General features: G+C 49.8%; 2 protein-coding genes across 4 annotated transcripts; both read right to left on the reverse strand.

The window, feature by feature from the left end:
• Positions 1-258: 258 nt before the first annotated feature.
• SLPI (secretory leukocyte peptidase inhibitor) lies at positions 259-3456 on the reverse strand. Its single transcript, XM_065893298.1, has 5 exons — positions 3375-3456; positions 2536-2699; positions 2148-2289; positions 1001-1150; positions 259-278 (listed from the first exon to the last, which is right to left on the reverse strand). Exons 1-5 carry the CDS (start codon positions 3454-3456, stop codon positions 259-261), a joined length of 558 nt encoding a protein of 185 aa, XP_065749370.1.
• A 12062-nt stretch (positions 3457-15518) lies between these two features.
• Positions 15519-25058, reverse strand: MATN4 (matrilin 4). 3 transcript variants are annotated; one of them, XM_065892088.1, is made up of 9 exons: positions 24980-25058; positions 23666-24235; positions 20871-20993; positions 20659-20781; positions 20443-20565; positions 18416-18829; positions 18163-18315; positions 15924-16031; positions 15519-15844 (listed from the first exon to the last, which is right to left on the reverse strand). In XM_065892088.1, the coding sequence occupies exons 1-9, from the start codon at positions 25056-25058 to the stop codon at positions 15786-15788; spliced, it is 1752 nt and encodes a 583-aa protein (XP_065748160.1). In that variant the 3' UTR covers positions 15519-15785. The 3 variants fall into 3 exon arrangements, with proteins under 3 accessions (XP_065748160.1, XP_065748161.1, XP_065748162.1); XM_065892089.1 differs by lacking the exon at positions 20871-20993; XM_065892090.1 differs by lacking the exons at positions 20659-20781; positions 20871-20993.
• Positions 25059-26265: the final 1207 nt, after the last annotated feature.

Here is a 26265-nt window from a genome sequence, read left to right on the forward strand (position 1 = left end):
AGATTAAGATGTAGGAGATAAAGTCATTTGTCCCAAACCACAGAGCCAAGGCTTTTCAGACTCATGTTGTAAATTCTGGTCTGTCCAGCCCCTAAGCTTCTTCCTTCCACTCCATATCTGTAAGAGGGAGGCCTCTTATTCAGACATTCCCTCCTCATCTCCCACCAAACTGATCCCCAATGAACCACAGAAGCAGGATGTACAGAGAGAGAGATGCTCATTTATTTATTGACCAATCAACAGGCATTTGCTGGCAGCCTACCGGGTGCCAAACCTTTCTGCAAAGAAGATATTGGCAATAGGACCAAGGCTTCACCACGGAGTGCCCCAGTGACCCAAGCGTGGGAGTAGAAGGGAATTCCCAGACCACGCAGAGTAGGAATCCAGAGCCACTTCCAAGCGGCAGGAATCAGGCTGTGAGAGAAAATGAGATCAGGACTTCAATACAGGAACCAGCCAAGTCATCTCCACATTCTCTCCCCAAGAATCCCCTTGTGATAGAGAAAATAGCAAGGTTCTCATATAGTTGTATGAGTCTTGGTATCAGGAGGCTGATTTCAAGTCTCTATTTTACTAGAAAACTCTAAGGTTAGAGCATTGAGCAAGATTATCCTCAAAATCCACTGATCTTTTGGGCTTTGACCCTAGACAACATCTTGGAAATAACCATAATAATACATACTTAGTGCACAGTGCTTTTGACAATGCACTTTCAACTTCATTATGTCCATTTTACAGATAAGGAAACTGAGACTCAGAGTCACTTGCCCTGGGGCCCTTATTCAGAAGGGCTGGGATATAATCAGAGCCATGAGCCATCCTATGGAAATCCTTGCCCTGAGGCCTGGGGAACAGGGCTCTCGGAAGACAAGGGAGTCAGGCAGAGGCTTTCCTTGGGGTCCAGATCAGGAGTCCCCCTGTTTATATGCCTGGAACTCCAGAGGGTTGAGACTGAGAGAGCTGGGGGGAAGGAGGTCAGCCTGCCCCAGCCCCTCCTTACCTTTCACAGGGGCCAAGCATTCTTTCCCACAAAAGCCTTCGCAGCACTTTAATTCACCCATGCACTGGCTGTCTGTCTCACATTTATTGGGGGGATTAAACACCATACATCGTTCGCGGACCACTGGACACTTCCCAGGCTTCTCCTCAACTGATGAGAGTAGAGACATGGGTTAGAAACCCTGTACCTTCCATACTAGCCCCCTGCTCTGGACCCCAGCCCCTGCCCCAGCCTGAGCCTCCCATCCCCATGACCACAACATCCCTCCTGAGGCCGGGATACCCCCTGAAGGTAGGCTCTGGCTCTCTTCTGACATTGGGCCCCCAGTCAATGCAGGTGGCCAGTTGTCCAATGCTGCATGGCTGGTGGCTCTCCCACCTCCCCACCTGGGTTCAAGATGTTGACAGGATCCAGGCATGTGATCCCACAAGTATCAGGGCAACATTTCTTCTTCTCTGGACACTGCCAGTCATTGTTGCACTTGGGTTTCTCATATATAAGGCACTGGGCAGGTTTTGTAGGAGGGCAGTCTCCAGCTTTGAAAGCTTTGGAAGAGAAGTTTAAGAGTTTTGGAGGAGGCTGGGTGTTGAGTAACCATCACGGCTCCCGGACAAAGCACCGCTTTCCAGGAGTGACCCTCACTCAGGTGACCATCCACAAAGTCCAAAGTGAAGTCCCTGTCTGATCTCCATGAAGAGTGACAGGCTTGATGAAATCACACACGTGGTCAGGAGGAAGGCATAGGCTTCCCAGCCAAGGTTTCTTTCCCCAGGGAGAAGCAAGGCTCCACACAGGCAGAGAGGCAGGCTGAGCATGATGGAGATGGAGGGAAATAAACAGAGATAAATAGAACCGACAGAGCAGGTGAAGAGCTAGAGCCAAAGACAGGAAAACAGAGATTAACGGAAAGAACCAGCAAGCGTCCGACTGATGAAGGGCTGGGATATAATCAGAGCCATGAGCCATCCTATGGAAATCCTTGCCCTGAGGCCTGGGGAACAGGGCTCTCGGAAGACAAGGGAGTCAGGCAGAGGCTTTCCTTGGGGTCCAGATCAGGAGTCCCCTTGTTTATATGCCTGGAACTCCAGAGGGTTGAGACTGAGAGAGCTGGGGGGAAGGAGGTCAGCCTGCCCCAGCCCCTCCTTACCTTTCACAGGGGCCAAGCATTCTTTCCCACAAAAGCCTTCGCAGCACTTTAATTCACCCATGCACTGGCTGTCTGTCTCACATTTATTGGGGGGGTTAACCATCATACATCGTTCGTGGACCACTGGACACTTCCCAGGCTTCTCAACTGATGAGAGTAGAGACATGGGTTAGAAACCTTGTACCTTCCATACTAGCCCCCTGCTTCTGGACCCCAGCCCCTGCCCCAGGCCCTGCCCCAGCCTGAGCCTCCCATCCCCATGACCACAACATCCCTCCTGAGGCCGGGATACCCCCTGAAGGTAGGCTCTGGCTCTCTTCTGACATTGGGCCCCCAGTCAATGCAAGTGGCCAGTTGTCCAATGCTGCATGGCTGGTGGCTCTCCCACCTCCTCACCTGGGTTCAAGATGTTGACAGGATCCAGGCATGTGATCCCGCAAGTATCAGGGCAACATTTCTTCTTCTCTGGACACTGCCAGTCATTGTTGCACTTGGGTTTCTCATATAGGCACTGGGCAGGTTTTCTAGGAGGGCAGTCTCCAGCTTTGAAAGCTTTGGAAGAGAAGTTCAAGAGTTTTGGAGGAGGCTGGGTGTTGAGTAACCATCACGGCTCCCGGACAAAGCACCGCTTTCCAGGAGTGACCCTCACTCAGGTGACCATCCACAAAGTCCAAAGTGAAGTCCCTGTCTGATCTCCATGAAGAGTGACAGGCTTGATGAAATCACACACGTGGTCAGGAGGAAGGCATAGGCTTCCCAGCCAAGGTTTCTTTCCCCAGGGAGAAGCAAGGCTCTACACAGGCAGAGAGGCAGGCTGAGCATGATGGAGATGGAGGGAAATAAACAGAGATAAATAGAACCGACAGAGCAGGTGAAGAGCTAGAGCCAAAGACAGGAAAACAGAGATTAACGGAAAGAACCAGCAAGAGTCCGACTGATGATTGGAGAGCCACTGACCGGGAAATGAGGCAGAGAGAAAGAGAGAGAGAGGAGTAAAACTAGAAAGGCAGTGAGACCTGGGCTGACAGATGGCTGAGTAAAACACCCAGATGCTCAGAAGCTTGTACAGAGACCTTGGAGCCCAGATGGACATGAACACACCCCCAGGGACGTCTCCTGAAACTAAGCTGAGAGATTACAGTCTAGAGAAGGGGCCGTCCACACACCACTACGAGCCCCCATCTCTGACCCTGCAGCCAGGATCATACCAGGGTGACTCCAACTCACCGTTTCCAGCACCTTCCACAGCCCAAGGTGCCAGGGTTCCCAGGGCAAGAAGCACGAAGGGGAAGAGACCACTGAACGTCATGGTGAGGGCAGGGGTGGCTCTGCTGGCCCAGCCGCCCCCATTTTATACCTTCCCTAGTGGGTGTGGCCTCACGAGCATTTCCTCGGCCCCTCCCAGCTTCAATGGCATAAGCAGGAAGCTTGGCCAGAGACCAGGAAGCTTGATACCGGAGAGACAGTGGCTCCTTCCTGTCCCGAGCAAGACTGCTAGGCCAACAGAGTAAAGGCCAGAGAAGAAATAGGAGAGGCTGGCCTGGGAGATGTGGCCAGGCTGATAAGGAAACCATTTCAGGTGTCCATCTGAGCCCTGAGCATTGTAGGGGCCCCAGGCTCCTTACCCTTGTTAGTGGAGATGGAGGGTAAAAGGTCAAATGCAAAAATGCTATTTACACCTGGATTCTGAGCTGAGACGTTGGGCAATGCACCCCTAGTTCTCCCACTCCTGGAGGCACTATGCCAGGCCCTGGGGATACAAAAGTTAATGGGACACATAGATACAACACAGCGTAGTAGACAAATGTATGAATGTTAGTGTTAACCTAATCTGGATTCAAACCTTGGTACCACAACTTACTATCCGTTGCCTTGGACAAGTCAGAAGACCTTCTAGTGTCAGTTTCTGTAAAGCAGGCACCATTATACTTTTTCTTCTTATAATTGGCATGGGGAGTAAATGCGCCTCTGGCCCAAGGCCTGGGATATAGTAGACACTTAAAAATGGTAGCCATTATAATTATTATCATTATTACAAAATAGTCTCTCTCTGATACACACACATGCGTGTGCCCACGCACGTACGCGCACACACATACCTCGGAGCTCACAGAAAGTTATCAAGTCTTCTGCTAACTCGGATTATTTATTATATCTCGAAAGATCCTTAGTCCAACTGACTGTCTGTGCAATCTACTTCTGTATTCTAGAGCCTCTGTCACTGACTCGCTGTGTGACCTTGGTCAGAACACTGCAGCTCTCTGAACCTCAATTTCCCCATCTGTACAATGAGAGGGTTAAACTACGAGGTGAAGTTCTCGTCTAGAACCGGTACTGCCATGACTCAACAGCCCCACACAGACTGAGGGCACTGCTGGTAGAGGCTCTCCTATTCTCAAGGCCCGTCTTGGCTATGCTCACAAGATGGCCTCTTAAGATCGAGGGTAGGAAGAGAGACCAAGAGAAAGACTCGTGGCTGTTCCTTCTTAAGGAAGGCTACCATACCTCATCTCTGGTTCTTGGCTGTAAGACTCAGTCATGCCTCTGATTGGCTCTCTCTCTTTCACTCACAAATACCATCTGCCTTGTCATCCACTGGTGTTGGGGGAAGGGAGAGTAGGGGGTCTCCGACATCCTTTATGTCAGGTGCTCTTCTCTGGGCCTCGCTTTACCTACTTCTTTGCCTATTGATTTGTTTCCACACAAGACTATGATTTCTTTGAGGGAGAAAACATGTCATTAAAAAATCACAGACTTTGGAATTACACTGAACAGGTTTCAAATCCTGACTCTCCCACTTAATAAATGTTCCTTTACATAATTACAGCTAATAATTACTGAGAATTTGTTACGTTTCAGCATAGTGCTGAATACTTTGCGTGATTTATCACCCGTAAACCTCATAACGATATATTAGGTAGGTAATGTGAGTCATCCAGTTTGGTCTGCCATACAAGGTGAGAGGAAGAGGAAATACTTTGGGTGAGGTTGGTCAGGGACGGCCTAAGAACTGATGTTTCTTGCCGAGACATGGAAAGTAGCCAAGAGGTACCGTGGGTCCAAAGCTGGGGTCAGAGGAGAGAACCCCTGTGAGGTTCACATCTATAGTTTGTGCAATTCATGTGCCAGATGTGCAGGTGATAAATGAGCTCCAGAGAGAAACATCAGTTAGCATAAACTTTGTGTTTGGTGTCATCTTTTAAAAAGAATAGGGAAATCTCTGGTGGTCCAGTGGTTAGGACTCGACACGTTCACTGCCATGGCCCGGGTTCAATCCTTGATGGGGGAACTGAGATCCTGAAAGCTGTGTGGCGTGGCCAAAAAAAAAAAAAAGGATATATATTTTTATTTTGATGCAGTCAGTTTTACCCATCTGTCCCTCTATGGATTGTACTTTTTTTTTTTTGCGGTACGCGGGCCTCTCACTGTTGTGGCCTCTCCCGTTGCGGAGCACAGGCTCCGGACGCGCAGGCCCAGCGGCCGTGGCTCACGGGCCCAGCAGCTCCGCGGCATGTGGGATCTTCCCGGACCGGGGCACGAACCTGTGTCCCCTGCATCGGCAGGTGGACTCTCAACCACTGCACCACCAGGGAAGCCCTGGATTGTACTTTTTACATCAAACTATCCTTACACAATCCTTTCCATTTTGTTTAAATATTTTCACAAGTTTTGTCTTCCACATTCAAGTCATTAATCCATCTGGAATTTATTTATTGTAAATGGTTTGAATTAGGGATCTTGTTTCCATTTTTTCCTAATATGGAATGCCAGTTGTTCCCCCGTATCATTGATCCCTTATTAATTTATAAAACCACATCTATTTTGTACCAAGTTTTTGTATATAGATGGATGTGTTTCTGTGTTTTATTATTACTCAATTTATTTATTCTCAAACCAGTCTTCCTTGGCACTCTTTGCATTAACATCTCCGTTTTACATACCTTGGTGCTTTGCAGCACAAGTCTTTTCTGTTTTACTTATTCAGGATTGTTTTGGCTATTCTTGCACTTTTCCTCTACTACATAAATTTTAGGATCAATTTCTCAAGGTCCTCAAAAAAATCTGTTGAGATTTTTATTACAATTACATCAAAGCTATAAATTACTGAGTGGAACCAAAATATTTACCCTATTAAGTCTTCACAGATAAAAAAATGAGCACCACTCTATTCAAGTCCTCTTCAAGTCGTATAATAAATTTTAATTTTTTCATGTAATTCTTGCAAACGCTTTCTTGGTTTATTTTTAGGCAGTAATAAAATTCATGACCATTGTGAATAGGAGCTTTTTCTCTCTTTAATTTATTTGATGGTTTTTGGCGTGTAAGCATGCAGCTGGTTTTTTGTATATTGACTTTTGAAAATAAATTTATTTATTTTATATTTGCCTGCTTTGAGTCTTTGTTGCTGGGCACGGGCTTTCTCTAGTTGCAGCGAGAAGGGGCTACTCTTCGTTGTGGTGAGCGGGCTTCTCATTGCGGTGGCTTCTCTTGTTGCAGAGCATGGGCTCTAGGCGTGCGGGCTTCAGTAGTTGTGGCACATGGGCTCAGTAGTGTGGCTCCCGACTCTAGAGTGCAGGCACACTAGTTGTGGTGCATGGGCTTAGTCGCTCCATGGGATGTGGGATCTTCCCGGACCGGGGATTGTAGCTGTGTCCCCTGCATTGGCAGGTGGATTCTTAACCACTGCACCACCAGGAAAGCCCTGTATACTGACTTTTGTAATTGCAAACTCAATATATTTTCTCATGAATTTTAATAGTTTACCCATGACTCTCTTGAATTTCATCTGAAGACATTCATATTATCTGTAAGCATTAACCATTCTATCTCTTCTTTTCCCACCCCTATTCCTCTTTATTTTTATGTCCAGTTTTATTGCATTGGCCTACGATCACTAATTTGATATTGAATCAGAGTGGTGATAGAGGGCAGTCTGGCCTTGTACTGACTTTAAGGATGCTGCTTCTAGAGTTTCACCACTGAGTATAATACTTGCTGTAGGGGCTTCCCTGGTGGCGCAGTGGTTGAGAATCTGCCTGCCAATGCAGGGGACACGGGTTCAAGCCCTGGTCTGGGAAGATCCCACATGCCACGGAGCAACTAAGCCGTGGAGCAACTAAGCCCTTGAGCCACAACTACTGAGCCTGCGCATCTGGAGCCTGTGCTCCGCAACAAGAGAGGCCGCAATAGTGAGAGGCCCACGCACCGCGATGAAGAGTGGTCCCCACTTGCCACAACTAGAGAAAGCCCTCGCACATAAACGAAGACCCAACACAGCCATAAATAAATAAAATTAAAGAAAACTTGCTGTAGGTATTTGTAAATACCCTTCATCAGGTGAAGAATATTCTCTTTTGTTCCTAGTATAGTGTGTATTTTTATCATGAATGAACATAGAACAATATGGAATGATTTTTATGAATCAATTTAAAGATTCATTTGAATTTTTTACTTTAAACTTTTAATTTACTTAATCACATTGATAATTTCTGGTTCTTGAACTACCCTTAAGCTCCTGGGATGTACCCTATCTATTTACAAGGTTTTTTAGCACACTGAGAAATTCAACATCCTAACATGTTATTATACTTGTCACTTTGAAATAATGTCAAGCATATAGAAAAAATTGGAAGAATAGTACAAAGAATTATCATCATATTCCTTTCACCCAGACACACTAAATGTTAATATTTTGCCATGTTTATCATTCTCTTTCTTCCACGTGTGTGTGAAAGAGAACGGTTTATTCTGACCATTGAGAGCAAGTTGTATACATCACACTCATTTATACATGAGGACTTCAGTGTATATTCCCTATGAATAGCTTGATTACATCGTTACAGTAGCCCTGATGGAATGTTTAAATATTGGGGTACATATCACTTTACTACAACTTTTCCTTTGCTTTTATTTCATTCCTATAATTACAGTCAGGACACCATATTAACCTGTTTTTGATATTGCATGTATAGCAAAGTTATATTAGATATTAATTTCATTTCAGATTAGTAAAGGGGATATGACTAAAATAAAAAAGGCATCAGGGTCTATAGGGTTGAAAATCACATATATAGATAATCTCCAGAGAGCCTCTGACTATGGTACAAGTTTGGGCTTGACTCTAGGCAGCAACCCCTCATCCATTTCCAACCCACCCAGAGATCCCAGCAAACAGGGAGGATCCCAGCAAACCATTTCAGAGATGGAGACCAGAGGCTGTAGCAGAATCTATGGATTGACTTACTAACATCCGTTTCAACCTTTTTGCTGTATCTCTATATAGACCAGAGGCTGGAAAATTAAAAGCCACAATTATGAGACCAACACTCCGCCCAACTCCCAGAGCTGTGGCTCTGAATGTGATTTGAGTTTCACCAATCAGGTTCATTCTCTAAAGTGTCCAACCAGAACTTAGTCTGGAAGGAAGCCAAACGCAGGGCACAGACCGTAGCAGAACAGCATTCCTGAACTGTGGCCAAGGCAACATGACTTGGGATGTGTTGGGGGGTGGGGGGAATTTATCCCAGAGCCTCAATTTACAGCCTCCTTCTCCAGCCCTTCAAGCGATTTTATAGGATACAAATTCATGATAATAAATAACTTTCTGCTTACGCTAGCTAGAGTGACTCCTGGTTTTGCAACTGACGCTTAACCAATATCAAGGATGAGAGAGATACAGGACTTGCCTGTAGTCAATCAGCCAGTCGATGGCAGAGCTGAAGTTCAAACCCAAGACTCTTTAGGATGTGGCCTCCTGCTCTCCATTCTCAAGCAACCCTCACTTCCAGGACCCTGATCAAAAGTAACCGGGGTAAAAGCACTTCTCAGGGAGACCCCATTGTGAGGGAGTGACTCCTACCCTAGGGTATAAGGACAGCCAAACCCATGATCCCCAGCACTGACTGGATGAGATCAACAGCAGTTTATCGGTTCTCAGCTCGAGGGAGAACGCCACACACCACACAGGACCACGTGAGGTTGCACTTGGGGACAGAGCGAGCAACCAAGGGTCGTGGGAGGCAGGGTTAGTAGTGTCAAGAGGGTGGGATGTTCCCTGGTTCCCAAATGAGGATGTGACTGGCTTGTTGAAATAATTCCACGAGCCAGCAGGGAACTGAAAGGCGTTACTCAGAGGTAAGCAGGAACCACGCCTGGTCCTTGATAAGGGGTTGTTCAGCTAGGAGATCTTATCGGTGGGAGCAGAGTGGATAGGGGACCCTGAGGTTAGGACGTTCCAGGTCTCCTCCTATCTTACCATATGTCAAGGCAACGCGTCATATCGAATCCTAATTTGAAGTCCTGCACCACAGCTCCCTCGTACAAAATTGTTAAAGTGATGGAAGAAGGTGTTGAAGTTAGAAATGTCAGGTAGATGCTCTCCCTAAGGGTGAACGGGCAGGTGATCTCTTATCCGTGGCCCAGGGCAACAGACGCTTGTGCTCACAAATGGGTTTTGTGTGAGGTCAGCCTCCTTTGATCTTTCACAATGGGGATACATGGGAAATACACACTCTTGCAATTGTGTGGGGGCTTGAGGACCACATACTGGGCTCTGGATACATCTAGGCTTGCATCACAACAGGGGAGCACAAAGCCACAGATGATCTCCATCACTATGCTTCTACCCAGCTACTCCCATAGGTGCAGTAGAGCCTGAGGATTACTTTCAGGCATGGGAAACCCAACTGTTGGCCAACGTTGGACCTGCCCTGCCGGTACAACCTGTAACTTAGTCAGCTTCTGGCCTGTTGGCTTCCAATCAATGCCATGGACACGCAAGCTTCTGGAAAGCAGCTGAATTGAGAGCACTCACCCCAGCCCTTCCCCCAGTCTCCTCTCTTCTCCCAGACCTCTGCCTTTCGGCTGCTGGTACTAAGCCAGGGGAAAGCCTCCCAATTTCACTCCAAACATTCTCCCCATTACTGATAAAGTGGAAAGAGCCCTGGACATAGATGTGCTCCCAGAATGGCTTTGGGAACATCTCTTCCCCTCTCTGGCCTCAGTTGCCTTTTCAGTGAAATGGAACTGGTGATACCAACCTCACAATGTTGCCATAAGAATGACATGGGATCGTATAGGATAAAGAGCCCATCACCATCCCTGGAACACAGGATGGTCTCTGTTCAGGTATGTGACCCTGGCTGCCTGAGAGCCCACCGTGAGCCGTGTGCCCGTGGGGGAGCCTTACTCCCTTCCTTCCAGGCTTCTTTTAAAGTGCACATGCCCCTGGGAGGGGGACGCAGAAGTCACTGGTCCCTCAAGGCATCAGAGGCTGTGCAGATGTTTCCTCCCATGCTGAACTGAGATGATGAAGCCCAACACGGGGAGGGGAGGGGTCTGGGCATGAGGGGCCCAGCCTGGCTGCCCAAACACACCTGCCTTCCCAGAATCATCTGTCACTCCCTTCCTGGCCCACTGAGCTCCCTGCTCTTCTAAACGTTTGGCCAATCCTGCCTTGATCAAACAGGCAGAGGATCACAGCCACCGTGTGACCCTGAGGATGAGGTCACTCCCCACCCAACTGTGAGCCTGTGGGGGTAGGGAGAGTCAGAGATGAGGTTACAAGGGCTGGAAAATAGGTTCTAAGAAGCATGTCATTGTGTCTGTCTGTGGAATGTCAAAGAGCTGTAAATTACCCAGAATCCTCCAATAAGGGGTGCTGAAATGAAATATGACACCTACATAGAATGGAATACTATATGCAGCCCTTACAAAGAATGCAGCAGGGCATGGCCAGAGGTCTTGGGTGCAAGCAACAGACACACCAAGCCTGGCTCGCTAAGCAGAAAGGGCTCTATTGGAAGGCTAACGAGAGGACCATTTCACAACGCTAGGGGGCACCATTCACACTGTGTTCTGAGTATCGCCTCTCTCCCACCAAGACTTTCGAAACTGTGCAACTTGGAAGCCTTGCCAGGATATCAGGTAGTTTGTGGAAATAAAAGAAACCAAGAAAATCGGCCAAGGTCACCAGCAAGAATCATCTGGTTAGGGCTCCATCAACGGACTCTCAATACAGTAAGTCCATACATACGAACAAGTTCCGTTCTGAGAGTGCATTCCTAAGTCCAATTTGTTCGTAAGTCCAACAAAGTTAGACTAGGTACCCAATTAACACGATCGGTTGTATAGTACTGTACTGTAATAGGTTTATAATACTTTTCACACAAATAATACATAAAAAACAAACACAGAAATAAAGAAAACATTTTTAATCTTACAGTCCAGTACCTTGAAAAGTACAGTAGTACGGTACAACAGCTGGCATCCAGGGGCTGGCATCGAGTGAACAGGCAAGAAAAGTTACTGACTGGAGGAGGGAGAGGAGGTGGGAGATGGTAGAGCTGAAGGATCGTCAGCAACAGGAGACGGAGGGCAAGCTGCCATTTCACTCACGCCTGACGTTGATGGCTGAGGTTCTGCTTCCTTGCTGGATTCAATTCTATCTCCCCCCTTGAAAAAGTGATCCAGTGATGTCTGGGTGGTAGCTCGTTTTTTCTCTTCATAGATGACACGGTAGCACTGGATTGCATTCTGAATGGCTGCTGTAACCTTCGTGTACCATTCTACGTTCGGGTCCTGTGACTCAAAAACTGACAGTGCCGGGCTTCCCTGGTGGCTCAGTGGTTAAGAATCCGCCTGTCCCCAATGCAGGGGCACGGGTTCAAGCCCTGGTCCAGGAAGACCTCACATGCCGTAGAGCAACTAAGCCCGTGCGCCACAACTACTGAGCCTGTGCTGTAGAGCCCACAAGCCACAGCTACTGAGCCCATGTGCCACAACTACTGAAGCCCGTGTGTCTAGAGCCCGTGCTCTGCAACAAGAGAAGCTACCACAATGAGAAGCCCGCGTACCACCATGAAGAGTAGCCCTTGCTCGCCGCAACTGGAGAAAGCCCGTGCACAGCAACAAAGACCCAACGCAGCCAAAAATAAACAAGTAAATTTATAAAACAAACAAACAAACAAAAAAACCAACAACAGTGCCTCCTCAAATAAAGAAAATTCCCTTGCCGCTTCCTGTGTTGTGAACCTCTGGGGTTCTTCAGTTACTTCTTCTTCCTCTTGTCGCTCCACTCTCTCAATTATTTTCACTTTGGTTTCCATCATTATCCCTTGGCACTTCTTAGCAGTACCAGCTACAACGCTGCTGCTTTTACGCTTGCTTCCGGACATCCTGGGCTACTGCACAGTACTGTACAATAAAGTTCACAAAAGCACAACCACTTGTACGGGATGCACGCGTGGACAATGTACGCCAGACACATGAACCAACTTACGTGATTGGACATGCGAACACACGTTCGCATCTTTGAAAGTTCGCAACTTGAAGGTTTATATGTAGGGACTTACTGTACTGTCACTGCACTGTCTTGAATGACTTCCCACCTGTCCCTGAACCTTTGCCTTGTTCCCTCAAGACTCACAGTCCAAGGAGAAAGCATCGAGTTTATGAAACCCCAGCTGTGCATTTTTGTTTTTTACATTTTGTACATACTATGTACCAAGCGGAGTTCTAAGAATGTAAAATGGATTATCTCATTCAATCCTCACAAAAACCCAGTGGCATAGGGAATACTATCATCTCCATTATACAGATGAGAAAACTGGGTCTCCTTTGACAGAAGCACAGAGAAATTCAGAAACTTGCCTAAGGTCACACAGCTCATGGCAGAGCTGGGATTCGGATAGGCAGTCTGGCTCCCATGTCTGTGCTCCTAACAGCTGCACTGTGCCCTCATGCCCACATTCTAGCTTCCAAAGAGTGGATAAAGGAGTTCTGCCTCCTGCAGCCTCCCCAAAAGAGAATCAGGAAATGGACAAGGGAACCAGCCCTTGTCAACACCTACACACAGTTAGTAAATAGTAGGGCTGGTCTTCCAATCCAGGAGTGTGTGGTCACTGCCTAGGAAATGAAGCAGCTTCTAGGCTGGGGCGGTAGGGTCCGCCAGAGTCGGGGGAGGGGTGTGAAGGGGGAGGAGGGTCTTTCGGAGAAGGGCAGGCCTGGCTCAGCACAAGTGCCAGCCCCCAAGGCCTGTAAGGGCTCTGGGACCCAACTCCAAATCAGAGCTCCAGGCACCATCCAGTGGCTACTGTGGAGATTACAGGAGAAGAGCAGGCGAGAAAAGAAACCCCACAGAAGACAGTCCTGGCCAGCTCCAGGCAGGAGGCCTCACCTTTGCCTCAGTGCCACCCCCATCGTTGAAGTCCCTGTTACAGTCAGACCCCCGGTTCTCTCACTGTGATCTTGGGCAGACAACTCTGCCCTCTAGGCCTGGTTTCCCGGCCGCAAAACAAAGGGGTTGGACGGGCACTTTTTCTCATCGGACCCTCAGGTCCAGGTGAGACCTCAATCATCCTGTCATCCTGTAGGTTAAGGTTTGCCTGGAAGTCACCTCCTCTGTGATTTCTCCCTCCTTACCCGCCCTTTGCTCCATCCCTTCACCTGAAGGGTCCTCTTTCTGTTATAGTCAGGTGGACTTTACCCCCTCCAGCCCTGGGCTCCCCCAGCTCCCTCCTCGCCATGGCCAGTGAGGCGCCAGGCATATGCGTGCTTAGCAGTGCCTGCTCTGGGCTCTGTCCTCCTGGCTTCAAGCCCTGTGTAGTAGGCAGAATAATGCACACACACACCCAAAGATGTCCACATCTTAATCTCTGGAACCTGTGAATATGTTACCTTACATGGCAAAGAGCGTTTGCAGATGTGATGAAGAGCTTGAGATGGAGAGATTATCATGGATTATCTGGGTCAGCCCAGTATAATCACAAGGGTTCTTATGCAAGAGAGACAGGAAGGTCAGAGTCAGAGAAGGCGGTATGATGCCCGAAGCAGGTGATGAGAGGAATTCGGGTAGTCTCCAGAAGCTGGAAGGGGCAAGGAAACAATTGTTTCCAGAAGGAATGCAGCCTTGCCAGCCCCTTTGAGACTGCTAACCTCAAAAACTATTTGTGTGTTTTTTAAGCCACTAAATTTGTGGTGATGTTACAGCAGCCACAGGAAATGAAAACACGGGTTCAGCTTCTTTTTTTTAAATCATTTTTATTTGTTTTATTTATTTGTTTATTTATGGCTGCGTTGGGTCTTTGTTGCTGCGCGAGCGGTGAGCGGGGGCTACTCTTAATTGTGGTGCACGGGCTTCTCGTTGCAGTGGCTTGTCTTGTTGCGGAGCACAGGCTCTAGGCGCACGGGCTTCAGTAGTTGTGGCACACGGGCTCATCAGTTGTGGCTCATGGCTCTAGAGCACAGACTCACTAGTTGCGGCGCACGGGCTTAGTTGCTCCGCAGCACGTGGGATTTTCCCAGACCAGGGCTCGAACCCATGTCCCCTGCATTGGCAGGCGGATTCCTAACCATTGCGCTACCAGGGAAGCCCTGGTTCATCTTCTTACTTGTCATGTGACTCTGGGAAACTTAACCTCTCTTTGACTCAGTTTCCTTGTCTGTAAAAGGGAATGATAAAGGCAATAATTCCTACCTCACAAGGTTGTGAGGATAAAATGAAAATACCTGCAAATCATTTTGAATAATGCCCAAGACTAAACATGTTAGCTATTAATAGTTAAAAGCTGCCATCTGAGAGCCTAATACGTAGTACCAGGCACAAGGTCAGATGCCTTAGAATAATTTCCTCCATTCTCACCATCACCCTTGGGCATAACGATTTCAATCCCCATTTTACACATAAGGAAACAAACCCAGAGTAATTTGCCCATAATCACTCTAGGACTGGAAGCATTTTCATCTCTGCACTTGGGAAATTGTACCAGTTTGTGCTCTTTACCTAAAGAGGGTTCGTTTTTATTTTTTTTTTTGGAGGTAAAACACAGGCTGGGAAGGCTACTCTGGGCCAGAGGTCCTGGCTCACACCCCCTCCTTTTCCTATCTAGTGCAGGGAGATAAAATCCAGGCGAAACTCACCTATCCTCCCCGCTCCCGTCCCTTTAGGGGATTCGATTACTGCCTCCCGCTTCTCGCCAACACCCCCGCCCCCGCCCCGCCCAGTTCGAACAGTTTTTGAGCCAGACTCGGGGACACCAGGAGATAGGCACGGCCAGAGAGCGAGGTGCCCGATCCGCTGGGGGATGGAGGGGCGCAGACTTGCCCAGACCCCCAGGGTACCCGTGGAGCCCCCTCCCTTCCCGCAGCCCGCATAAGGAGCCATCTGTTCTCAGCTGAATAAACAAGCGGGGGGAAGCAGCTCCCGGTCCCCTGCCCCCCGGCCCGACCCCCGCACAATGCGCCTTTCTCCGAGGAGACGCCGCCCGGGCGCCGCCGGAGCGCGCTCCGTCTGGCCTCCCCTCCGCCTGGCGGCACAGCAAGACACGCACACCGACCCGTGGAAACCAGATTTTTTTGTTCTTTTTTTTTGTAAGAAAAAGAAAACAAAAAAAGAAATCCTACAAAGAACTGAGCGCAGCACGCGTCCCCCACATCCCCTCCCACGATCCCCCGCAGTCCGGCTTCTGGTCCAGGCGAGGCCAGCTCGAGCGCAGCGCTGGGAGCCCGCCAGCGCTTCCTCCCCGACAGCCCAAGCATGGGGGACCCAGCTTCTGCCCGGCCCCAGCACCCGGAAGGCGCACGAGGGGGCCCAGTCCGCGGGGCCGCCCCCCTTGCCCGGGTCCGGGCCACCCGCGGCCCTCACTTCTGGGTGGCCAGTTGGTTCTCCACATCCTCCAGGCGCGCCGTCAGCTGGGCCAGTGAGCGGTTAAGGAAGCCGCTGGGGCTCGCGGGGGTCCCTTCTCCCCTCCAGCCCGCGCCCCTGGACCCAAAGGATATGGTTCTGCGACAGACTCTCGAGCGCCCCCAGCGTGCGGCCCTGGAACTCCACAAGACTTTCGCACTCGCAGGGGTTCCGAAGCTCTGTCCCCGCGCTGATGCCCTCCTCTGGCAGCCGGGCACAGAGAGTGGGGGAGTGAGAAGCTGGAGGGGGACCAACCAGCCCTGGCTGAGGCTCTCCGATATCCCTCCACCCGGCCTGGTTGAGTGTTCGGGTTTGGGATTCGGACAGTCCTGGGATGAGTACCAGCTAGGTAGCTGTGAGATATTGGAAAACCCCCTCAACCTTTCTAAGCCTTAGTTTCCTTACCTGTAAAAATGGATACAATGAGAACACCTTTTCGTCCGGCGGTGCTCAGCATTAAGTGATTTTCGTGTGTGTATGTGTGTACACATCTTAGAAGGTTTCTCAAACCTTGATGCTCATTGGAATCACCAGATCTTGTTAAAATATAGATTCTTGTTCTTAACAGGGAAGGGGCTGAGACACTGCATCTCTAATAAACTCCCAAGTGATGCTGCTGCTGCTGGTCTGTGGACCACACTTTGAGTAGCAAGAGTCCAGAGCAGCACTGTCCAGATGAAACTTTATGTACTGAAGGAAATGTTCTGTATCTGCCTTGTCCAGTGTGGTAGCTACAAGACACAGGTGGTTATTCAACACTTGAAATGTGGCTAGTGCACCTGAGGAACTAAATTATTTAATTTAATGTAATTTAATTTAAATGGGCGTATGTAGCTAGTGGCTACCTTATTGGAGGGTGCAGATCTAGAGCATTTCCTGATGCAAGGAAACACTTTATAGGGTATTTCAACTAGGCCAATGGTTCTCCAGGTGTGGTCCCTGAACCGGCAGCATCAGCAACGCCTAGGAAGTTATTAGAAATGCAAATGATCAGATTCCACCCCAGACCTACTGATTCAGAAACTCTGGGGTTGGAGCCAGCAATTTGTGTTTTACCAAACCTTCCAGGTGAGTCCGATGCATACTAATGCTTAAGAACCACTGATCCAGGGGACTTCCCTGGTGGTCCAGTGGTTAAGAATCCCCCTTCCAACGCAGGGGACATGGGGTTAGATCCCTGGTGGTCCAGTGGTTAAGAATCCCCCTTCCAACGCAGGGGACATGGGGTTAGATCCCTGGTGGTCCAGTGGTTAAGAATCCCCCTTCCAACGCAGGGGACATGGGGTTAGATCCCTGGTGGTCCAGTGGTTAAGAATCCCCCTTCCAACGCAGGGGACATGGGGTTAGATCCCTGGTGGGGGAACTAAGATCCCACATGTCACAGGGCAGGGGGGGGAATAAGCCCGTGTGCCACAACTACAGAGCCTGTGCGCTGCAACAAAAGATCCCATGAGCCCCACGCAGCCAAAAATAAAAAATAAAATAAATAAATATTTTTTTAAAAGACCCACTGATCCGAGTCTATTTCCTCATACATTTCAACATCTCTGAAATCCAAATAGTTGCCTTACAATTAAATTTGGCATCCTTTTTTTCTTAGCAGTATAGAAAATAACGAATCTCACAAGGGATGGTATCTTAGATTCACTGAATTCTGTAAACGTGTGCCGTTTTTAATATTACAGAACAATGCCTGGCACTTGGCCTTCAATACAGAGTTGCTGTTATGATTTAAAAGTTATATCTTAGTCTGTATGTCATGTTTATCAATGGTATTGATAACAGTTCCAGAAAGGCTCCTAACTTTGCAGATGGGGAAATCAAGGAAATAAATATATATTAAATATATATACTTAATACACATCTTTGTGTACCTGAAACACACCCAGTCCTGCCACTTTGCCAGGTCTGTAAAGTTGAATTCCAACAAGGTAAAGGGCTTATGATGTGGCTCTCCTCACCAATGCTGAGTTGGGCGTGCCTTTGAAAAAATTTCCCCCAAATTATTCTGAACGCCCACTAATTTGGGGAACAGGTGGTTTAGTCCAGGGCTTCTTACACTTTAACATAATGCTAATCCCCTGAGGGTCTCGTCAAAGTGGAAAACTGTATTCGGTAGGTCTGGAGAGCGCTGGAAATGCTGTAGTTTTAACAAACCACTAAGTGACAGCCCTGCCGCCGGTCCACGGACCACACTTTGAGTAAAGAGGCTCTGTCCAGCGAGCCCATCCCCTGGCTGTCACTCAACGAAGGGGGCGGGAACGAATAGGACCGGGAGATCTCGGAGGGTAGGCAGTGAGAGAAGGGGAGGGGTCCCGAGACCGATGTGCTCACCCGGGCAGATGCTGCCTTTGAGGTTCTCCAGCAGGTGCGTCATGGTGCTGAAGTCGGGGGAGTAGGACACGTGCAGCTCCGCTGGCTCCGAGGCGATCTCTCGCAGCTCGTCCTCCACCGCCTTGCCTACGCCCACGGCGTACATGACGATGCCTGTAGCGTCGAGGGACTCAGGGGGCACCCTAGGCCTCGGGAAAGCCGCCTCCCCGCATCCAACCCAACCTCAGGCCAGCGCGGCCCGCGCCAAGCCCACCTTCCTCCTTGGCGCGCGCCGCCCACACTGAGACGTCATCCTGGGAGCGGCCGTCGGTGAAGACCAGGCCCACGCGGGGCACGTTGAGCGCCCGGGGCCGCGCGCCCTGCGCCTCTGAAAAGCTGTGCTCCACCATGTGGCGCAGCGCAAGCCCGGTCATGGTGCCGCGCTCCATATACTCCACAGCCAGGACCGCCTGCTTCACCTCGGCCGCCGTGCCGTAGCGGCCCAGTGGGAACTCGGTGCGCACGCGGCTGGAGAACTGCACCAGCCCCACGCGCGTGCCTTCTGGGGACACGTCCAGGAAGTCCACGATCTGGTTCACGAAGCGCTTCACCAGCTCGAAGTTCTGCGGACGCACGCTCTTGGAGCCATCGACGAGCAGAACCAGGTCCACGTGGCCTTCCTGGCACCCTACACCCACCCGAGCAGAAGAGCTGGGATTAAGGGATCAGATCCTTGGCTGGCAGCAGTCACCTGCTCATTCATTCACTCGCAAACATTTATTGTCTAACAGATACTATGTGTGAAGTCCTCCCTATGCCAGGCCCTGTGCTAACTAATAATAATTTATTATCATCAGTGGCGCCGTTATAATCTTTGCCATTTATTAAGCGCTTACCACAAGCCTGCTAAAAGCATCTTTTTAATCATCATCATCACCAGAGCTACCATTTATTGATCATCTACTATGTATCAGACAGAATTCTAAACTTTACCACTACTAACAATAATTAATAAAAACAAAAACATTACTATTTGACAGCTTACCATGTACCAGGCACTGGGCTAGGTGCTTTATATATTTTTTCTCAATTCTCCCAATAACCTTGGGTATTATCCCCATTTTCTAAGAATCTGAGATTCTGAAGGATAAAGTCATTTATTTGCTCTGGATTCCACCACTAGTAGTGGCTGAGCCAGGATTTGAAGCCAGGTCTGTCTGACCCCAAAACCCAAGCCCCTAATCACTCTACAAGATCGCCTCCCCTGTTCTGAGACAGGGACCTTGCTAGGCCCTGAAGGAGGTTCGCCAATAAATGAAACATAATCCTGACCCATAGGATATCAGGACAGAGCAGAGCAGTGAGGCATGCCATTTGCTACCATCAAGGAAAGTGCTTGAATAGAGGGGCTTGCAGGGAGCAAGGTAGGGGTAATTCATTCTTCCTGGAGTTAGTGAGGAAGGCTGCATGGAGGTGGTGTCATGCGATTTGATCTTCAGGGATGAGTAGGAGTTCTCCAAGGCATGAAGGGACATTATAGATGTTGGGGGCAATGTGTGTGGAGGCATGGAAGCTGGGAGCCCTGGACACATTTGGGAATGGGCAGGCCAGTATGGCTCAAATGTTCAAGTTTGTCAGGAGACAGGCTGATGGGGTTGGCTCAAGCTAGATTATAATGACCTAAGGCGGTGGTTTCAAAAATTTGACCACAACCCACAGTAAAAAAAAAAAATAATAATAAAAAAATAAATAAATAATAATAATTAATAATAATAATGTAACAATACATCATGATGCACTTATACTCACATATAATTAAAATTAAGTTTCGTGAAACAATACTTACTCTTTCTACATCCATGCAGTAAACTCTATTTTCTCTCTCTCTTTTTAAAAAAAAACTTCTAGTTTTTAACCCACTAATTTGATTTTGTTATCCACTGTGGTTACACCCACCATTTGTGTATCCACTGTGGTTACACCCGCCATTTGAAAACCTCAAGGGTAAGGCATTTGATCTTTATTTTGTAAGCACTGGTGAGCCACAGAAGGCTTTCGAGCAAGGGAGAAATGTGATCAAATATGTATTTTTGAAGTTAACCTTGGCAGCAGGGTAGAAGATTGAGGGGAAAGACATGGAGGCAGGGCATGGCACACCCTCCAACTCGACCACCACCAGCGCACACACACACACTCATACCACATTCTTGGGCCACAGCAAGGACAGGACAGAGTCAAGGATACTCAGAATGTGGGCAGTGGGTCAGAGGCAGACAGAACCCCCTCCCACCCATAACTCACGGCTGCAGCTCTTGCCATCTGCCTGGAGCTGCCACCGCTCAGGGCACAGGCAGCGGTAGGAGAAGCCCTCACTCACGCACTGGAACTCGCACCCATGGTCTACGCCATTGCAAAGGTCCTGGGCTTAAAGGAGAGACAAGACAGAACGAGTCAGGGTGGACTCCACCAGCTAAGATCCCTCGTCACTCTGCACAAATGCAGGAGACCCCTCCTCACCCTGACAGCTCCTGCCGTCGGGCAGCAAGTTGTAGCCCCCTCTGCAGCGGCACCGTGGCCCACCAAACGTGCTAACACACTCATGCTGGCAGCTGTGGTTCCCAAAGCTGCAGTGGTCAACGGCTGGTGGGAAGGAAGAGACAGCAAGATGTCACTTCTGACTGGAGCCATCAGAGACCTTGGTCCAGGTGCTAATTGGGGGGTTCGCTCACCCCTGCAGCTCCTCTGGTCCTGCTGGAGTACAAAGCCAGCTCGGCAGCGACAGAAATAGAAGCCCGGGGAGCTGACGCAGTGATGCTCACAGCCATGGGTCCCTTCAGTGCACAGATCGAGGGCTGAGGAAGAGGTGAGGTCAGGCTATGCCCTGGGGCTGCCCTTGTCAGCCCTGACAGCACAACCACCTGGGGAGCTTTTTAAAAATACCTATGCCTGGACCCCAACCCCCCAAAATCCTGACTTAATAAGTCTGGGGTGGTACCCAGGCTTCTGTAATTCCTCCAAGCAAAGGCCCCCTTCCTACTGAGCCAAAGCGGCCCTCCCAATTCAAGCTCCAGATGTATCCCAGTGGGCCCATGACTGAGCCAGGCATAAGAATAGGAGTCCACAGTTGTAGAAGACAGGACCCCTGCCCTCAAAATGTTCACTAACTCACAGAGGAGGACCAGAGTTAGTGAGGCTCTGCCACTTTACCTGTCTGAGCCTCTATTTCCCCATCTGCAAAATGGGAATATAATGGAAGAGAACAGTTGTTATTTACAACTGCCTTCTGAGGAGGGTGAACTATTGCCCCGCTGAGTATCTTCATGGTTTTGATGTGCAAATATGGCCTAGAGCTGAGCTGGGGAATAGGGGCTGGAGAGGTGAGATGCCCTGCATAAAAGTGTGAGAATGTGGGGTTCCTAGAAAAGAGATGGGGAGTGGAGAGAGGAAAAAAAGGACAAGAGAGATGGTGTGGAGATGATTTACTGTGGGTTGAGTTTGCCAATGGAAAATCCCCTATAGAGGGGTGACTGAGGACTTTCGGGATCAAGGGTGCCTAATATTCAATTATAAATAATGGGTGTTTCCTTTTCTGTGTGTATGTTTGACTTCACTTAGATGTAAGTCACACCTCTGTCCACCCCCCATCTTTAGTAAAATAGATGTATGCACGACTTAACATATACATGCCCTTGTGTGCACAAGTGTGTCAACCAAGGAAGAGGCTGATTTACATCCAGGACAAGAACAGCGTGTGTGGATTGAGAAACTGCGCGAGGACCCATAAATTGAATTCAGCAGAAGCTCAGAGCTAGAGGTGACCACAGAATGTAAGCACTTGGGGAATTCCTGGAGATCTTGGGAAGGCTTTTGAATGTTCACAGGTCATCAAATGGGCCTTCACGCCAGCCTTTTCTAAGCCCCAGAAACAAGAAGACCCCAGCTGACATCTGGGTTATTGGAAACACAGGATCTCTTTTTCCAGAATGTGGTGAGCTTGAGAGATGATGCATGTAACGCTCCTAGCTTAATGTCTGATGCTAACCTGGCATACAGTAAATGGCAGCTGCCGTCATGATCAAAGGACTGGACATATATACACAGGGGGAAAAATCCTAACTGTATAAGCAAGGCATTGTGTGTCATAGCTTTTCAGAAAGCAAAAATGAAGAACCAGGCCTTGAGAGATCTGCAGCTGCAAAGAGGAGTGGCAAGAGCAGCCCAGGTGAGCAGCCCGGAAAGAACTGAGATGCAGAAGCAGGAATGAGCAGCGTATATGGGGGTGGGGAATGTAGGAGATGTATGGAGACCCCAACTCTGTCAAGTAACAGAAACAGTAAGGATATGCCTGTGAAATTACACAAGTTTGGGAGCTGTTTTGAAGCCAGGTAGGAGATGAGCCTGAAAGAGGGGGGAGACAAGGCTATAGAAAATACACTTAACTGTATTAACTGTATGACCTCTGTGAGGTCAAGATTTCTAGCCCCGGTCCCACCAAGGACTTACATGACCCCAAGCAACACCTGCCCCTTTCCTAGACTTGTAAAGTGAGGGAGCTGGACTTTGACCTCCAAAGGCCCTTCCAGACTCATTGTACTGATGCTAGGCCAATGGGGAGCCACAGAAGGCTCAGGAGCAGTGAGACTGGAGGGTGGGGGTAGCTCTCACCCAAACAGCTCTTGTCATCTGCTGCTAGCCGGTAGCCGGGGTTGCAGGCACAGTGGAACGTGCCGGGGGAGCTGACACATTGGTGCTGGCAGCCGTGTCCCCCCTCGGCACACAGGTTCTTTCCTGAGGACATACAAGAGTAGAATCAGCAGGGGACAGATGGGGAGAACCCTCCAAGAAGAGAGAGCTGAATGCGGTCAGAGCAGACCCCATGCTCAAGGATGTCTTTAGATGGAATATGACTTGGTTGAGAGGGGCCAATACAGGTGGAAGGACTTAGGGAAAGTATAGGTCCTCAGTGGCCCCTGTGAATAGGCTCGGAAGACAGGAGCACGGGGCCAGAGGTGTCAGTGGGATAAGGGAGGACTACACGGTGTAAAGTAGAGGAAGAAGAGAGATGCTAAATCAAGGTAAGCGGCATTATTAACTCAAGGTGTGACGGGAACAGATCTTGCAGCATTATGGGAGGAGCTAAAACGAGAGGGGGAGGGGTCATCCCCAAGCGGGCGGGGCTTGACGCCCGAGTGGGCGATGGCTCTCAGCCTTGAGGGGTGATGCTTCTTGTGTAGAGAGGCGGTTTTGGAGTTAGACATTAAGCCTGTGGTAAACCACAACAGCTCATCAAGGTACGCGGGCACGCTAAACGTTGCTCCTTGTGGGCGAAGCCTTGAGCAAAAATGGGCAGAGCTGGAATTCCACACAACCCACGGTAGGCCAGGGCAACTCCACGGCCTGTTGGGAGGGGCTAAAGATGGCGTGGGCGGGGCCAGCCGGGAGGGGGATAGAATTCACTGTGGTGGGAATGAGAATCGGAGCGGTTGGAGAGTTCGAGTCTCGCTCCAGCGCTCCCCTCACTCACGACACAGCCGGCGCTGGAACTGAAGGCCAAATTCCTGGATACGGTCGAAGGACTCGACGAGGAAGACGTGCTCGTCCAGCGGGGGGGACGCCATGGCGCGCAGGGAGGCCACGTCAGCGCGCTGAACCCCCACGGCGTAGATCTCGATGCCGCGGGCGCGCGCCTGCGCCGCCACTTCGGCCACGCGATCCTGGGGCCGCCCGTCGGTCACGATTACAGCGACGCGCGGCACGCGCGCCTCCGGCGGGCGCGCGCCCTCGGCCACACTGAAGGCCACGTTCATGGCGTACTGGATTGCCAGTCCGGTCATGGTGCCCTGCGCCAGTGGCACTAGAGTGCGGATGGCGCGCTCCATATCCTCGCGGCGTGAGAAGGTTCCGAGCGGGAAGACGCTCTGCACTTGACTCGAATACTGGATCACGCCGACGCGCGTGGCGTTGGGCCCCACGTCCAAGCTGCGGAGGAGGCTCACCAGGAACTGCCGCATCGTCTGGAACTCGAAGGGGCGCACACTGCGCGAGCTGTCAATCACGAACACCAAATCCAGGGGCCCAGTACGGCACCTGGGACCTGCGAGGAGATCAGGGAGGACTTTCCTAGGTTAGCCAAGCCTCACCTCCCGGGAGAAGCCCACAGAAACCCAGGGCGGAATGGTGCTCTCACGGTGTAACAGCGCCCAGCACAGTCTTAACCTAGCAAATGCAGGTTAGCTCCATCCACTCACGCAGCGTTTGAGGAGGGCCTGGACTGGGAGACTGCACCAAATCTCTATCCTACAGCTCTGAGGGCTACACTGAGGAGGTGTTATCCACTTGGGAGGAGGGCGAGGGGACGTCGCAAACTCAAATGCCTACAGGAGTTAGGCAGGCAATATAAATAAATATAAATAAATGAGTGAATGGGATGGGTTAGGACGGAGGACCCAGAGAGCCTCTATAGCTCATAAAGTGGGCAGCTCCAGACAAATGTTGCCTTGCAGCCGTGAGATCTGCCAACCCCATGTTGGCAGATCTTGGGTCTTTTCAAGAGAAGCCCGAAATTAGGGTTTTTATGTGAAATCTCCTGATTTTTTTCAATTAACTTAAAAAAATTAAACACCAACTGGACAGTTCTGCATGAGCCCAACTTGGGTACCTCCAAGCCACATCCTACAGATGGGAAAACTGAGGCCCAGAGAGTTGAAGCTGTGAACTCGAACCCAAGCCCTATGGTTCCAAAGCTCTTGTTTTGCTCTCCCCAGCAGGCAGTTGGCTGCAGATGGAGAACCTCTTTTGCTCCCCTCCCCCTGCTTCTGAGGGCTGGGCTCTGGCTCACCTGCGAACTGGAGCTGGGTTTCCCAGGGCTGGAGAAGGAGCAGGAACATGGGCAGCTGCGAGCATAGACGCCCCCTCATCGCCCTCGGGGAACAGAGAACAGGGGTATCAGAGCCTGAAGGGAGGAAGGAAAATAGCAAAGCAGTAGAATGTGCAGAGTTCTTATTCTAGGTGATGGGCATTTTGAGGGGAAGGAGGGTCATGGGTTTATTTTACTAATCTCTCTAGTTTTGTGTATGTTGAAATTTTTCATAATAAAAAAAATTCATCACGGTGAGATTGCTGGAAACACAAGGAATTCTGCTTTGCAGAACTGCAGAATAGTAAATACATAGAAAGTAGATTAAAAAGATACAGAATTTAGGGCTTCCCTGGTGGCACAGTGGTTGAGAATCTGCCTGCCGATGCAGGGGACACGGGTTCGAGCCCTGGTCTGGGAGGATCCCACATGCCGCGGAGCAACTGGGCCCGTGAGCCAAAACTACTGAGCCTGCGCGTCTGGAGCCTGTGCTCCGCAACGAGAGGCCGGGACAGTGAGAGGCCCGCGCACCGCGATGAAGAGTGGCCCCCGCTCGCCACAACTGGAGAAAGCCCTCGCGCAGAAATGAAGACCCAACACATACAAAAAAAAAAAAGATACAGAATTTAAAAAGGAAAAGCCTTGGACTTCCCTGGTGGTCCAGTGGGTAAGACTCCGCGCTCCCAATTCAGGGGGCCTGGGTCTGATCCCTTGTCAGGGAACTAGATCCTGAATGCCACAACTAAGACCCGGTACAGCTAAATATATAAATAAATATTAAAAATAAAATAAAATAAAAAGGAAAAGCCTTTCCTTAATGCCAGCCACGATGTTAAACGTTTTTCATGCATCGTGGCATTCATTGAACCCTCTCGACAATTCTATGGGTCTAAGGCTGTTGTTGTCCCCATTGCACAGATGAGGAAACAGGCTCAGAAAACTTCAGCGCTAGTACCCAAAGTCGCGCGGCAAGAAAGTGGCTGCACCAGGATCTAATCCTACGCCTGCGGGGTTCCGAGAACCAGCCCGCGTGAACCTTTGCAGAGGGAAACGATTCTCCACCGCACCCCCTCCTCTCTGCACACAAGGCGCCTCTGTGTGACTGTCCTCCCGCCCACCCCGCAACCCACCCCACAGCCAAACAGTCACCGCCCCAATGCAGGCCTGCATCGCGTTGGCCTAAACCCTCCATGCAAATGAAGTCGCGACTTGGCGCCGCCCCTTCCCGCCAGCTCTCAGGAGAGGCCGCCAGGGGGCGCCTTCGCGCG

The sequence above is a fragment of the Phocoena phocoena genome, chromosome 15 (assembly GCF_963924675.1).
Source record: "Phocoena phocoena chromosome 15, mPhoPho1.1, whole genome shotgun sequence".
NCBI classification, from domain to species: Eukaryota; Metazoa; Chordata; class Mammalia; order Artiodactyla; family Phocoenidae; genus Phocoena; species Phocoena phocoena.